General features: G+C 41.8%; 2 protein-coding genes across 2 annotated transcripts in view; both read left to right on the plus strand.

Annotated features, from left to right (window-relative positions):
* The first annotated feature begins 979 nt into the window (after nt 1–979).
* LOC129815915 (gastrula zinc finger protein XlCGF48.2-like) lies at nt 980–3,861 on the plus strand. The gene is made up of 2 exons (XM_055870127.1): nt 980–1,561; nt 1,763–3,861. The coding sequence occupies exons 1-2, from the start codon at nt 1,384–1,386 to the stop codon at nt 2,515–2,517; spliced, it is 933 nt and encodes a 310-aa protein (XP_055726102.1). The 5' UTR covers nt 980–1,383; the 3' UTR covers nt 2,518–3,861.
* Nucleotides 3,862–5,211: 1,350 nt separating this feature from the next.
* Nucleotides 5,212–15,042, plus strand: part of LOC129815921 (synaptophysin-like protein 1) — a 52,302-nt gene continuing 42,471 nt past the window's right edge. The window contains exons 1-2 of the mRNA XM_055870134.1: nt 5,212–5,438; nt 5,632–5,706. Of these exons, the coding sequence (XP_055726109.1) occupies nt 5,424–5,438; nt 5,632–5,706 (90 nt within the window). The 5' untranslated portion in view covers nt 5,212–5,423. The remainder of the gene's footprint in view (nt 5,439–5,631; nt 5,707–15,042) is intronic.

Here is a 15,042-nt window from a genome sequence, read left to right on the forward strand (position 1 = left end):
GCTGCAATATCAGTCCACCCATTGGGCGTGTTCGAACAGATCCCTTTTGTCAAGTCGGTGACCATCGGCGGTAACGCCTTTCAAAGTGTTTTGTATTATGGAGATACAAATTGTCCAGCTTCCGTCTAGCTTCCGAATGCATGAACTTTACAAAAATAATGTGATTAAAGGCCATGATGTTTTGATTGCCAGTTTCTGCAGTTAGTCTTCACCAACTTCAGCCATCGCATGCAATGTGGGAGGCTCTATTGTCAACCAATCATTAGGGTGTTTTTGTTTGACCCACCTGAACATGACCAAAGACATGACAAACAGGAACCAACTTTGCTGCAATTCATACAGTGGATATAAACAAATGAATGTGATATTTGAGGCTCTCTCAATGATTGTACACACCCGAGTTTAGTTTGTGAGTGTGTGATATGGGGGTCAGAGACATGTTAATTTCGACATTATAAAGACACTTTTATAAACAATGGCAACACTGCCATGTTCATCTGTACCTTGCTGTTGGAAGACCACACTAGTGTCCAACTTTCGGCTGTTGCAGATGCACCTTCCCCGATTTCACTCCTCGACTTTCATCTACAATCGGTTGCTTTTCTCTTACCCCTCAAACGAGCCCATAGTCATGGATCAGGTGAGAGAGGACGAGCCAGAGGTTTCACTCTTGCCAAAATAAGCCCATGCGTTTCTATGGGCTTATTTTGGACCTAAACTTGTCGCCCGCCCGCCCGCCCGCCCGCCCGCCCGCCCGCCCGCCCGCCTTTGGGACAACTCCCACTGTTAGGGTGGAGACAAAAGCATCTCATTTTATACAGTTCCCTGATCAGGTGCTGATAATGGCCTTGCTCGAGAGGCTCAAAACCACAATGTATTGTGGGTAAATTGTGACGGACTGATCTACAAATAATAATGAGTGTTATTTATGATTTGTAGATCAGTCAGTCAGTAGTTGTTTTGATGCGCTCGAACACGGCCATTGTAACAGTGTTTCTTCAATACCTCTACTTACCAAAGAATTAGTGTCTTTATTTAACCTTAATTTAACTAGGCAAGTCAGCTATATGGGAGTAGCCTATTAGCATTCAGAGAGTGAAACACAAATATGTTACATATAGAGCGAGTTTTCCTGCTGTTTTCATTTCCTTCCTATTTTACCCTTATTCATAAGATTCTGCAGCATTCCAGGTAGGATTGTTATATCAATGTTGTTCCTGAGATGACTACGCATTGTGATATGGGGAGATTTGCGCCGAAAATGTGTATCTGGAACGCACCCAGAATCTACGCATTCTACGTTTCTCGACTGTTTACTAGCCATCGGACTACGATTTGGAAACATTGCCTAAAACGCCAATACGGTGGTATTTTATTCACAAAATGACAAAGTTGAAGCTGCTAAATGTGTTTTTAAGTGAGAGATTAGCTGCAGCTGCTAAAGAAATATTTGTAGAGGTGGAAAATATTTTAATCGAATACCAGGAAGAAATCACTCGTTCAAAGGCAGAGAATGACCGTCTTCGCGGGCTACTGGACGTGGCTTTCCAGTTTACGCCAGGTTAGGCTGCAGACCGATAGCCTAGAAATATGACAATGTTTCATCATTATTTTATTTTAAATGTAATGTAATGTAAATGTAATTTAAATAAATGTTAACATCCCCTCCATGGTGGTACTGTACGTGCGAATGTCAGAACAGTGCACTGTTATCCACCATATCATTTTTGACTACATATCTTCCTTTTCCTCTGTTCGCTAGCACAACAGCCCATTCAGCTTATAGCCTCTGATGAGGAGGTTTCCCCTAAGCACCAGCAGCACTGTGAACAAGAGTGGAGCCCCAGTCTGGGCCAGGAGGACCCAGAGCCAACACAGTTTAAAGAGGAACAGGAGCTCAGGACCAGTCAGTTGGAAGAGCAGTTTCAAGGGCTGGAATCGGATACAGAATCCATATTCACACCTTCCTGTGTGAAAAGTGACTATAATCAGGATTCGCCTCAGCCCATAAATCTTTACCAAATCCAAACTGTGGAGGTCGGAGAGGGAAAATCTCCGTCTCTCCCCGCCAACAAAACTGAAGCAATCAAACCAGAACCCGAAGGAGAGGGCTTTGAAATATCCGAACCAAGCAATCCACAATCCTTCTATGCCATGAATCTAGACAATGCTGAAGCTCAGAGTGAAAATGGTCTATATTTCAATGAGATAGACAGTGATGGACTTCCCTCTGAGTTTGAGGTACCACAGCCAAATCAACCGAGCAGTGCCAGGAGAGGGCAAAGAATATGCACAGCGAAGACTGTGAAAAAGAACCCTGATGAGAAGCCGTACCAGTGCAACGTCTGTGGGAAAAGTTTTCATCACATGTCCAAACTTAGAACACACCTAAGGGTACACACAGGAGAGAGGCCATTCAGCTGTCCAGAGTGTGGGAAATGTTTCAGCCAGTCTGGCGAAGTCAACAGACACCTTAAAACACACAATCGGCACAGGGCCTATTTATCCGGCCTATGAGGGAGATGCACCCTCTCTTGTGTCGAACTATGAATAAAAAAATAATAAAGATTGCTGTTTTTTGTTTGAAACAAGTGTTCTTGCTATTTATTTATAGGGGTGGGAGATATTATGCCTACCATTCCACTCAGTTCAGCAGGACAGCATTTGTTTGTTTGTCCTGTGGCAGTTGAAATAGCATTATCCCAAATTGACCCCAATTGTTATAGTCTTATTTACCAATGTACACATGAAATCCATTCAGAAACATATTTGTACTGACTCACTCTTGGCACTCATTGGACCCTAAATGTAGGCCTAATCTCTGTTCATGTTGTGGTATGAATACTGTTGCTTGAAACAGAAAATGTGACTATTGTACATGAATGTCTTTATTGCATATTTTGTGGTTTTTGAACATGTCTGTTTTCCATTGGGGTGTTTCATAGCCATTAATATTGCTTGACTTGGACTTGCTACGTCAATCTGAAGGCCCTTCAGATCTTGGACCCTGGAGATCACAGGACAGGGCATGGTTTGAAAAATGTCCTAAACATACATTGCACTGCTAGCCAACTGTATTTTAAAACATTTTTGATTTGGAATCAGAGAGATTATCACAGAGATCCTATAAAATCTGGATTCTAAAGGAATGCTAATCTTATCAAACTGTTTATCGCTCAGTCACACAGACCATGTGTTATGTTGTTCCTGCATTGATTTACACATGGACATGAACTGTATTAATATTACTGTAGCAAATTCGGGTGGTAGCCTCGACCGGGTCTCGAACCCGATTCCAGCGACTGTCAAGCCAACACATTAACCGTTAGGCTAAGTGGGCCAAACCTCTTGAATAGGGTTGATAGGTGTTGGGTTAAGGTCACTACACTAACCCATTCCTTCGGGAGAGCATGTCCCCACACTTCTATGTACCGAGTCCCTCACGTGGATACGCCTCTCCGATGGCCCCACAGGCTTCCATCCTACTTCTGACACCAATGTAGCAAATTTGGGAGGTATCCCCGACCAGGACTTGGTCCAGCCCGGGTCCACCGACTGTAAAGCCAACACCGTAAACGTTAAAGGGATACTTCAAGATTTTGGCAATGATGCCCTTTATCTACTTCCCCAGATGAACTCGTGGATACCATTTTTATGTCTCAGTAGCTAGGTTTCCATCCAATTTGCAACCTTGCAATATTCATGCGAATATTTAAAAATCTGCATAAATCCAATATGCATATTTTCCCACCAGAGATGTGTTTCCATCAAATTGACTTGTTGCAGATAAAAGGCTGTGCATGATGACGAAGTGCCCATAAAAAAAACTATTGCGGTTAAATAAAAAAATGCAAGTTCAAATTGCTTTTCATCGCATTTTCACTGATGGTTTTCTCACAAAAATTGTATATAGGGAGTGTGCCCACTCTGGTATTGGAACGTGCACTCTAGCCCAGAGTATTCCAAATTCAGTCTTGGCCCACCCTGGTTGCAGGTATTGGTTTTTGCCCTAGCACTAGACAGCTGATTCAAGTAACAAACTCACCATCAAGCTTCGATTATTTGAATCAGCTGTGTAGTGCTAGAGCAACAACAACAAAGTACACCAAGGTTGGGCCCCAGGACCAAGTTTGGGAAACTCTGGGTTAGAGTGCACATATAGCCTACATCCCTTATACTCAACTCTGGACATTGAAGCCAGTTCCACTGCACTTTTTCATTGTTCCCCTCTAGTCAGAGACTGATTTATACCTGTGACACCAGGTGTGTGCAATTAATTATCAGGTAGAACAGAAAACCAGCAGGCTCTGGACCTCATAGGGTAAGAGTTGAGTAACCCTGGCCTACATGATGAGATTATTATGGACAAACGAGTGAGATTATTTTTATTTGTCAAATGGCAGCAAAACATCAATGATTATGTCATGAGAATAATCCCCACTATATTTATTGGAAAGGAGCATCAAGTTTATCACCTTGCACTTCCAACACTCTGTGAAGTTCATCATAATTTATTTAATCTGTAGTTTAATAAACTGCAAGCTTTTTCAACGTAGTAGTGGGAGATGTCATCGCCTTCAATATGATGGTTACTATATAAATATTTGCACATAAGTGTTGACACAAACATTTGCCGCATAATACATATTACAGGCACAAAAAGATCGCACCTTGTCTAGAATATTTTGTTTTGTCAACATTTGGAAAGTTTACCAAACATGTGTTTCCATCTGGCCTGTCATGACATGTTTTATCCGACATATAATTTACTCGCATAAAAAGTTTGGATGGAAACCTGGTCTGTGTCCAGTATGAAGGAAGTTGGAGGTACTTTCACGAGCCAATGCTAACTAGCGTTAATGCCTAGCAAATACCCATTAACTTCCAGTCAAATGCTATTTAGCAACTTCCTTCAAAGTGAACGTAGAGACATACAAATAGTATCCACGAGTTCACCCGACTCTGGAGAAGTAGATAAAGGGACTCATTGCCACAATCCAGAAGTCTCTCTTTAAGCCAAGAGGTCGCAGGTTGTGGCTACATTATAAACATTACAACACATTTTCAAATGGAACAAGAATGAGCAGATCAGGGCCCAAATGACTGCAAGTGGTTCGGATTTCAAATAAATATGCCCTTTCTCTTTAAGAACAAGTTGCCGGCTCAGTAGGTGGCGACAATACATCAATATGTGTATTCTGCCATAAAACTTTAAAGAAGAAGAACAAGTTGCTTGTCACGTGTGCTTATGAAGTTTAGAAAGTTTGACAGCAGTTTTACAACGTCAGCTAACCTAGCTGTGTGTTTAGCTGTTTTCTGCTGTCTTTCAGTCTAATGCAATTAAGGTTCACCCCGCTACAATATTTGTACGTTTGGGAGAATATAGGGTTTCTTCCGGTATAGCGAACTGCTGAAAATCGAACATGGAAGTTGTTCAGGTAAGTCGTTTGACACGAGTTTTCGTTATATTAGCAAACAGTTAACTTTAGCTAGTGAAGGGGACCAACATTCGTGACATTTTAGTGTTGGGAGCTAGCTAGCTGGATACTTCTACCAATTTAAAAAATAAATGAAAAATACATCTCGCTTGCCCACGGTCATGATTCAGATTTTTTTCTTCTCCAATTTAAGAAACTTCTGTCGGGGTTCAATCTTGACCTGGGACCTTTGAAAGAACCTCTGGGATTTATTCGGATTCTGGAATGGGTAAGATAACCTCTTAATCCTTTTAGAGGACTTTGCCAAAATGTAATGTGTTGCAACCCATTGCTATGTCTATTGTCTCGCAATTGTCACATACACTAAACTTGTTAGCTACGTTAATTAACTAGCTAGTTTGTCATGTTCTTGGTTAATGTTAATGTTGCGCGCTAGTTACTTGTTTTTTTGTAGTTTAATTTCGGAGTAATGTTCTAACTTGGTAGCTATCTGCATCAATACACTTATCTAGTACACTAACGTTAGTTAGCTCAACCTCCAAGGCATATGGTAGCTAGATTTCCTCGGCAACACCCTTTTCAGCGATTGTCTATGTAGTTACGACTCATGGCTACAACAATTGGATCAGTGACTAACAAATCACTCTTCAAGATGATCATATAAGTGTTTTTTCTTCCCCCCCCCCCCCCCCCCCCCCCACACACACATTTATTTAACAAGGTAGGCCAGTTTAGAACAGTTCTCATTTACAACTGCGACCTGGCCAAGATAAAACAAAGCAGTGCGACAAAAACAACAGTTACACATAAACAAACGTTCTATAGCACAATAGAAAAATAAATGTACAGTGTGTGCAAATGTAGAAAAGTAGAGCGGTAAGGCAATGAATCGGCCATAGAAGAAAAATAATTACAATTTAGAATTAACACTGGAATGATATATGTGCGGATGATGTTTAAGTAGAGATACTGGGGTGCAAAAGAGCAAGAAGATAAATAACAATATGGGGAAAAGGTAGTTGGGTGTGCTATTTACAGATTGGCTGTGTACAGGTACAGTGATCGGTAAGCTGCTCTGACAGCTGATGCTTAAAGGTAGAGAGTGAGATATAAGACTCCAGCTTCAGGGATTTTTGCAGTTTGTTCCAGTCATTGGCAGCAAAGAACTGGAAGGAAAGGCATCCAAAGGAGTTATTGGCTTTGGGGGTGACCAGTGAAATATACCTGCTGGAGTGTGTACTATGGGTGGGTGTTGCTATGGTGACCAGTGAGCTAAGGTGGGGCTTTACCTAGAAAATACTTATAGATGACCTGGAGCCAGTGGGTTTGGCTGACGAATATGTAGCGAGGGCCAGCCAACGAGAGCATACAGGTCGCAGTGGTGGGTAGTATATGGGGCTTTGGTGACAAAACGGATGGCACTGTAATGGACTACATCCAATTTGCTGAGTAGTGTTGGAGGCTATTTTGTAAATTACCTCGCCGAAGTCAAGGATCGGTAGGATAGTCAGTTTTACGAGGGTATGTTTGGCAGCATGAGTGAAGGAGGCTTTGTTGCGAAATAGGAATCTGACTCTAGATTTAATTTGACTGAAGATGCTTAATGTGAATTAGTCTAACCAGACACTTAGAATATGTGGACAACTACAAATATTTAAGTCAGAACCGTCCAGAGTAGTGATGCTAGTCCGGCGGGCAGGTGCGGGCAGCAATTGGTTGAAGAGCATGCGTTTAGTTTTACTAGCATTTAAAAGCAGTTGGAGGCCACGGAAGGAGTGTTGTATGGCATTGAAGCTCGTTTGGAGGTTTGTTAATAACTTTTTTGGGATAGGGGGCAGCATTTAAACATTCGGATGAATAGCGTGCCCAGAGTGAACTGCCTCCTACTCTGTCCCAGATGCTAATATATGCATATTATTATTACTATTGGTTAGAACACACTCTGAAGTTTCTAAAACGGTTTGAATCATGTCTGTGAGTATAACAGAACTTATTTAGCAGGCGAAACCCCGAGGACAAACCATTCAGATTTTTTTTTGAGGTCACTCTTTTCAATGAGTTTTCATTGGGAAACCAGATTTCTAAGGGACGTGCTTGCAGTTCCTACCGCTTCCACTGGATGTCAACAGTCTTGAGAAATTGGTTGAGGTTATTCCTTTGTGTAAAAAAAGGAAGTACTGCCATCTTGAACGAGAGTCACGTTAAGTGTCATGTTAGATAGACGCGCGTGAGCAGAAAGCTGGCTATAGTTGGTTTTAATCCCGTATTGAACACAGATCATCCCATCTTCAATTTTATTGATTATTAATGTTAAAAAATACCTAAAGGTGTATTACAAAAGTAGTTTGAATTTCTTTGGCAAAGTTTACAGGTAACCTTTGAGATATTTTGTAGTCACGTTTGAGCAATTTGGAAGCGGTGTTTTACTGGATCAAACGCGCCAAATAAATGGACATTTTGAATATATCGAAGGAATTAATCAAACAAAAGGACCATTTGTGATGTTTATGGGACATATTGGAGTGCCAACAACAGAAGCTCGTCAAAGGTAGGGCATAAATTATATTTTTATTTCTGCGTTTTGTCACGCCTGCAGGGTTGAAATATGCTTCTCTGTCTTTGTTTACTATTGTGCTGTCCTCAGATAATAGCATTGTTTGCTTTCGCCGAAAAGCCTATTTGATTTCTGACATGTTGGCTGGATTCACAACAAGTGTAGCTTTAATTTGGTGTGATTTCATGAAAGATTGATTTTTAGAGTAATATATTTGAATTTGGTGCTCTGCATTTTTACTGGCTTTTGGCCAAGTGGGACGTTAACGTCCCACATATCCTAGAGAAGTTAAGGACAAGTGTATCTTTAATTCTATGTAAAACATGTATCTTTCATCAAAGTTTATGATGAGTATTTCTGTTATTTGATGTGGCTCTGCAATTTCTCCGGGTATTTTGGTTTTCGAACAAAACATACATGTATTGTGTAATATGTCCTATGAGTGTCATCTGATGAAGATAATCAAAGGTTAGTGAATAATTTTATTTCTATTTTAGATTTTTGACTCCTTTGGCTGGAAAAATGGCTGTTTTTTTGACTTGTTGGTGATCTAACATAATCATATGTTGTGCTTTCGCTGTAAAGCAATTTTGAAATCGGACACGATGGGTAGATTAACAAGATGTTTCTTTCATTTGCTGTATTGGACTTGTTAATGTGTGAAAGTTACATATTTCAAATAAAATATTTTTGAATTTCCCGTGCTGCCTTTTCAGCGGAATGTTGTCAAGGGGTTCCACTAGCAGAACACATGTCCTAGACAGGTTAACACAGTGTCCAAAGAAGGTCCAGATGTATACCGAATGGTGTCATTTGCGTAGAGGTGTATCAGAGAATCACCAGCAGCAAGAGTGACATCATTGATATATACAGAGAAAAGAGTTGTCCCGAGAATTGAACCCTGTGGCACCCCCATAGAAACTGCCAGAAGTCCGGACAACAGGCCCTCCGATTTGACACACTGAACTCTGTCTGAGAAGTAGTTGGTGAACCAGGCGTGGCAGTCATTTGAGAAACCAAGGCTATTGAGTCTGCCGATAAGAATACTGTGATTGACAGAGTTGAAAGTCTTGGCCAGATCGATGAAGACAGTACTGTGCAGCTGTCTTTAATCGATGGCGGTTATCATTTAGGACCTTAAGCGTGGCTGAGGTGCAACCCATGACCAGCTTGGAAAACAGACTGCATAGTGAAGGTACGGTGGGATTCAGAATGGTCGGTGATCTGTTTGTTCATTTGGCTTTCGAAGACTTTAGAAAGACAGGGGAGGATGGATGTAGATCTATAACAGTTTGGGTCTAGAGTGTCTCCCCCTTTTGAAGAGGGGGATGACCGCGGCAGCTTTCCAATCTTTGGGGAATCTCAGATGATGCGAGAGGTTGAACAGGCTAGTAATAGGGGTTGCAACAATTTCGGCGGATTGTCTAGCCCAGCTGATTTGTAGGGATCCAGATTTTGCAGCTCTTTCAGATGGAGAAGCAGGGGGGGGGGGGGCTTGGGCAAGTTAATGCAAGGGGTGCAGAGCTGTTGGCCGGGGTAGGGGTAGCCAAGTGGAAAGCATGGCCAGCCGTTGAAAAATGCTCACTGATTTTATCGGTGATGACAGTATTTCCTATCCTCAGTGGGCAGCTGGGAGGAGGTGCTCATATACTCCATGGACTTTAGTGTCCCAAAACTTTTTGGATGTAGTGCTACATCATGCACATTTCTGTTTTGAAAAAGCAAGCCTTTGCTTTCCTAACTGTAGCCCAAGAATTAGCTGGTGGACCTCTTCAGCTAGCCGGGAGATGGGCCTAGCTCAAGGCTAACTGGTGCTTGCTTCGGGACAGAGACATTAGCCACTCGGATTGCAGCTAGCTAGCTGCGATGATCTGGTTTAAAGGTTCAAAGCTTGTGGTAGGAATCCGGAGATGTGGTTGCTTTTTCTCTATGTCCGTTATGCTCTGGGTTGAGATGATCATATAAGTAAGGTTCTTCGGTTGTTATAGTAGTTATTATACACTACATGACCAAAAGTATATAGAGTTGGTACCCCCCCCCCCCCCCCCTTTTGATGCTATAACAGCCTTCACTCTTCTGGGAAGGCTTTCCACTAGATGTTGGAATATTGCTGCTGGGACTTGCTTAAAACCTGTTGGGGATGGGGGCGCTGTTTAGACTATTTATGCTAATGTGGCTAATTTTTTAAACGGCTTCCCACAAAATCCTTGATCGTACAATATGCATATTATTATTATTATTGGATAGAAAACAGTCTATAGTTTCTATAGGAGTTGAAATTTTGTCTCTAAGTGGAACAGAGCCCATTCTACAGCAATTTCCCTGACATGGAGTCAGATTTGAGAAATGTTGGGCACTTTTCTGAAGTCAGTTAAAAGGGCACTGTCGTTGCTATGACTATACGGACACTTCTTACGTCTTCCCCTGGATGCCTTTACGTGATGACGATTCCAACGGGCTCGATTGCTCGTTCACAGGCCCTACAAATGAAAAAAACCTTTAGCTAGCAAGTCTTTTCTTGCTGCGTAACGCGCGTGGAAGACACCGACCCTCTCCTGTTCCAAGCGTTAGTTTAGCCTGTTATATTTCTCCGGTCATCTTTTCACTCGTTATAGGAGTTACAAACATCACAAAGTAGTTAATTTAAAGCGTTTTATAGCAATTTATATCCGTTTAGTGCGATTTTGGGACATTTATTTTTGCAACGATGTGAAAAGTTGGGCACGCTTTTCAGTTCATCCCGAACGTAGTTGACATTTCCACATGGCAAGAGGACAGCTTTCCACCAAAAGACGATTTCTCCCAAGAAAGGATCCTTTGCCCAAGATACTGATGGAAGAACAGCTCAAGGTAGGACATTTTTATTATGATAAATCGTGTTTCTGTCGAAACATTTTAGTGGCTTAGGACGCCATGTTTTTTGACGTAGCTTCGCTTGGCGCAAACTGTATTGAAAAGTAAGGATAAATTAAAAAATGTAATAACGCAATTGTATTAAGAATTAAATTGTCTATCAATCCCTGTCCACCCTATATTTTTTAGTCACGTTTATGAGTATTTATGTATAAGAGTAGATCACTGTCTAAGTGGCGCAAGGACAAATTCTGACCAGCCGAGTTACATTTCACATTGTCTAACCATGATTTTGGTGGCTAAATATAAACATTTTCGATCAAACTGTATATGCATGTTGTAATGTGATGTTACAGGAGTGTCATCGGAAGAATTCTGAGAAGGTTAGTGAAAAAATTAATATCTTTTGGCGATGTTGACTTTTATCGCTCACTTTGGCTAGAATCAATGCTGGGCTGCTAATTGCTATGTGCTAAGCTAATATAACGATTTATTGTGTTTTCGCTGTAAGACACTTAGAAAATCTGAAATATTGTCTGTATTCACAGGATCTGTGTCTTTCGATTCGTGTATGCTGTGTATTTTTACGAAATGTTTGATGATTAGTAGTTAGGTAAACACGTTGCTCATTGTAATTATTCTAGTCCATTTGTGATGGTGGGGGCAATTGTAAACTATGCCATATACCTGAAATATGCACTTTTTTCTAACAAAACCTATCCCATACCATAAATATGTTATCAGACTGTCATCTAATGAGTTTTTTTGTTGGTTAGGGGCTATAAATATCTTAGTTTAGCCGAATTGGTGATGGCTACTGGTGTTGGTGGACAAATAAAAGATGGTGGATTATGCTAATGTGTTTTTAGGTAATAGATGTACATCTTTACATATTGTGTCTTCCCTGTAAAACATTTTAAAAATCGGAAATGTTGACTGGATTCATAAGATCTGTGTCTTTCATTAGCTGTATTGGACTTTAATGTGTGAAAGTTAAATATTTTAAAAAAATATTTTTTTTGAATTTCGCGGCACTGGTTTTTCAGTGGGGGGGGGGGGGGGTGTGCCGCTAGCGCCACGCTGATCCTAGACAGGTTAACTTCAGCCATTAACATTAGTGAGGTTGGGCACTGATGTTGGGCGATTAGGCCTGGCTCGCAGTTGGCATTCTAATTCATTCCAAAGGTGTTCGATGGGGTTAAGGGTCAGGGCTCTGTGCAGGACAGTCAGGTTCTTCCACACCTTGATTTGTGCACGGGGGCATTGTCATGCTGAAACAGGAAAGGGCCTTCCCCCAACTGTTGCCACAAAGTTGAAAGCACAGAATTGTCTAGAATGTAATTGTATGCTGTAGTGTAAACATTTCCCTTCACTGGAACTAAGGGGCCTAGCCCGAACCATGAATAACAGCCACAGACCATTATTCCTCTACCACCAAACTTTACAGGTGACTGTATGCGTTGGGCCAGGTAGCATTTTCCTGGCATCCGCCAAACCCAGATTAGTCCGTCGACCTGCTAGGGAAGCGTGATTCATCACTCCAGAGAAAGTATTTCCACTGCCCCAGACTCCAATGGCGGCATGCTTTGCATTGTGCATGGTGATCTTAGGTTTGTGTGCGGCTGCTCTGGAAACCATTTAATGAAGCTCCCGAAAAACAGTTTTTGTGCTGACGTTGCTTCCAGGAGCAGTTTGGAACTCATAGTGAGGACTAGGGTTGCACATTTTGGTGGAATCATTCTGTGGGAATTATTGGAAATGTATTCAAGTTTATATTAATAATATTTTAAATGATCCAATGCAAAAAAATATATTTATCATATGAGGACACACAAACCTTTAACCTTATCATAAGTAGACATAATTGCAAATTATTAAATCTTTCCAATAGAAGTAAAAAAATAAATGTAGTTATGAATTGAACCTTAATTAAATGAGTTGACTCTTCACATGGGATGATTTCACTGAACAACAAAAGGGAATATTGAATGATCCGTTACATCTCTCAAAAACGTTTTCAGCATACATCCTTAAAATGATAACCAAAGCTTTAGTTTCTAGTCTGTCTTCCTCTCAGGCTTCCAAGTCTTCTCCCTGGACCTCCTCAATGTCCACCTCGTGAACATCAGACTCTTGAGGCCTCCTCTTCACTGTCACTTTCCAACCTTGTTGAGGATGGCTTGTCAGGCTCAAAAAGCCTCAAATATGCCCGGATGGCCACCAATTTTTCAACCCTTGTATGGGTCAGCCGGTTGCGTGCTTTGGTGTGTGTGTGTGTTCCCAAACAAGGACCAGTTGTGCTCTGAGGTTGGTGGGATTTGGAGGATGATGGAGGCAACAGGGGAAAGAGCCTTAGATCCACAAATTCCCTTCCACCAGGTGGCTGATGAGATATGTTGGCACGACTGCCATATTTCATCTCCATCCCAAAGCCCTTGCTTGGAAGTGTACTTCGCCAGACTGCCAAGAACCTTGCCCTCATCCAGGCCAAGGTGGTGAGACACGGTAGTGATGACACCATAGGCCTTGTTTATCTCTGCACTAGACAGGATGCTCTTGTCAGCATACTTGGGGATCAACATGTACGTTGCGGCGTGTATGGGCTTCAGGCAGAAGTGTTCACGCTTTTTGATATTTTTCAGAACTGCAGTTTCCTCTGCTTGGAGCAACAGTGAAGTGGACAGGGCAGTAAGGATTTCTTATCTTACATCTGCAAGCAGTGTCTGAACAGCAGACAGGATGGCATTGTCTCAATCTGTGCAATAGCTACTGCTGTAGGTTTCAGGCTGCTTACCACTCTCTCCCAAAATACATCATCCAGGGGGATCCTCTTGATGGTGCTGTCCATATTGGCAGACTGTGAAATGGACATTTCTTGGAGAGACTCCTTCCCCTCCCAGGAGACTGTCAAACATGATGACAACACCACCCGTACGGGTGTTGCTGGGCAGCTTCAATGTGGTGCTCTTCTCACTTTGCTTGGTGAGGTAGATTGCTGTTAACTTGTTGACCCTTCACATACGTAACCATTTCCTTGGCTCTCTTGTAGAGTGTATCCATTGTTTTCAGTGCCATGAGGTCCTTGAGGAGCAGATTCAATGCATGAGCAGCACAGCCAATGGATGTGATGTGAGGGTAGGACTCCTCTACTTTAGACCAAGCAGCCGTCATGTTCGCAGCATTCTGTCACCAGTGCAAATACCTTCTATGGTCCAAGGTCATTGATGACTGCCTTCAACTCATCTGCAATGAAGAGACCAGTGTGTCTGTCCCTTATGTCTGTGCTCTTGTAGAAAACTGGTTGAGGGGTGGAGATGATGTAGTTAATTATTCCTTGCCCACGAACATTTGACCACCCATCAGAGATGATTGCAATACAGTCTGCTTTCTCTATGATTTGCTTGACCTTCACTTGAACTCTGAACTTTGCATCCAGCAAATGAGTAGATTAAATCATGTCTGGTTGGAGGGGTGTGTCATGACGAGGCCTTTTCTGGGTATAGATCATGGCTTCTCACTCTCTCCTACAGCCAGGTTCTGTTCTCAGGTCGTAAATTCCTGGCAGATACACTCTACCCCTTTTCATGCAGTATGGCAAGAGAGCGAGTTCCACAGTTGAACAAAGGAACTCCCGCCAAATTCTACTACATTACAGAATTTGAGACTGGAATAATATCCATATTTTGGAGAATGTGTAAACGATCGGTGGAGAAGCCAGCTTCGACCCGGTCTGTTTTGTTTCATGTTTGTGACCTCATGAAAGACAATACAGCCACATTACCCTATATCTGTTTATACAGGTGCCTCCGTTATGCGGTTTGCATCTACTTATTGTGTATGAATGAGCATTTAATGTTAGTTAAACTTTAAAGGGAATTAAAATTCTCCAAGACTTTGATCTTCAGGGAAATGGAGAGGGAAAGAGACGCTGATGAACTGACTCCAGCAGACGGACTGACGATTCCAACAGCGATCACGACACATGGACGTAAATATATATATATATACATATTGCAATTATTCCCGAATGAGGGAGCGTTCATGTGCAAAGGATTTGCATTTCAATTAATATAATTATCAACTGTGTATAGTGATCCCTTTTTCCTTTCCCGCTCTCTCTGTCTACACCCACTTCCCTTTGTCCACCAAGCCGTCATATCGGTTTAGCCCACGAGGGAATTTCCCCTATCCTTGTTA

The sequence above is a fragment of the Salvelinus fontinalis genome, chromosome 18 (assembly GCF_029448725.1).
Source record: "Salvelinus fontinalis isolate EN_2023a chromosome 18, ASM2944872v1, whole genome shotgun sequence".
Classification (NCBI taxonomy): Eukaryota; Metazoa; Chordata; class Actinopteri; order Salmoniformes; family Salmonidae; genus Salvelinus; species Salvelinus fontinalis.

Bases quoted from the DNA above. Each gene is read 5' to 3' on its own strand.
- LOC129815915 (XM_055870127.1), top strand. From the start codon at position 1,384: ATGACAAAGTTGAAGCTGCTAAATGTGTTTTTAAGTGAGAGATTAGCT. The intron at 1,562-1,762 runs GTTAGGCTGCAG...TCTGTTCGCTAG, and splicing joins GGCTTTCCAGTTTACGCCAG to CACAACAGCCCATTCAGCTT.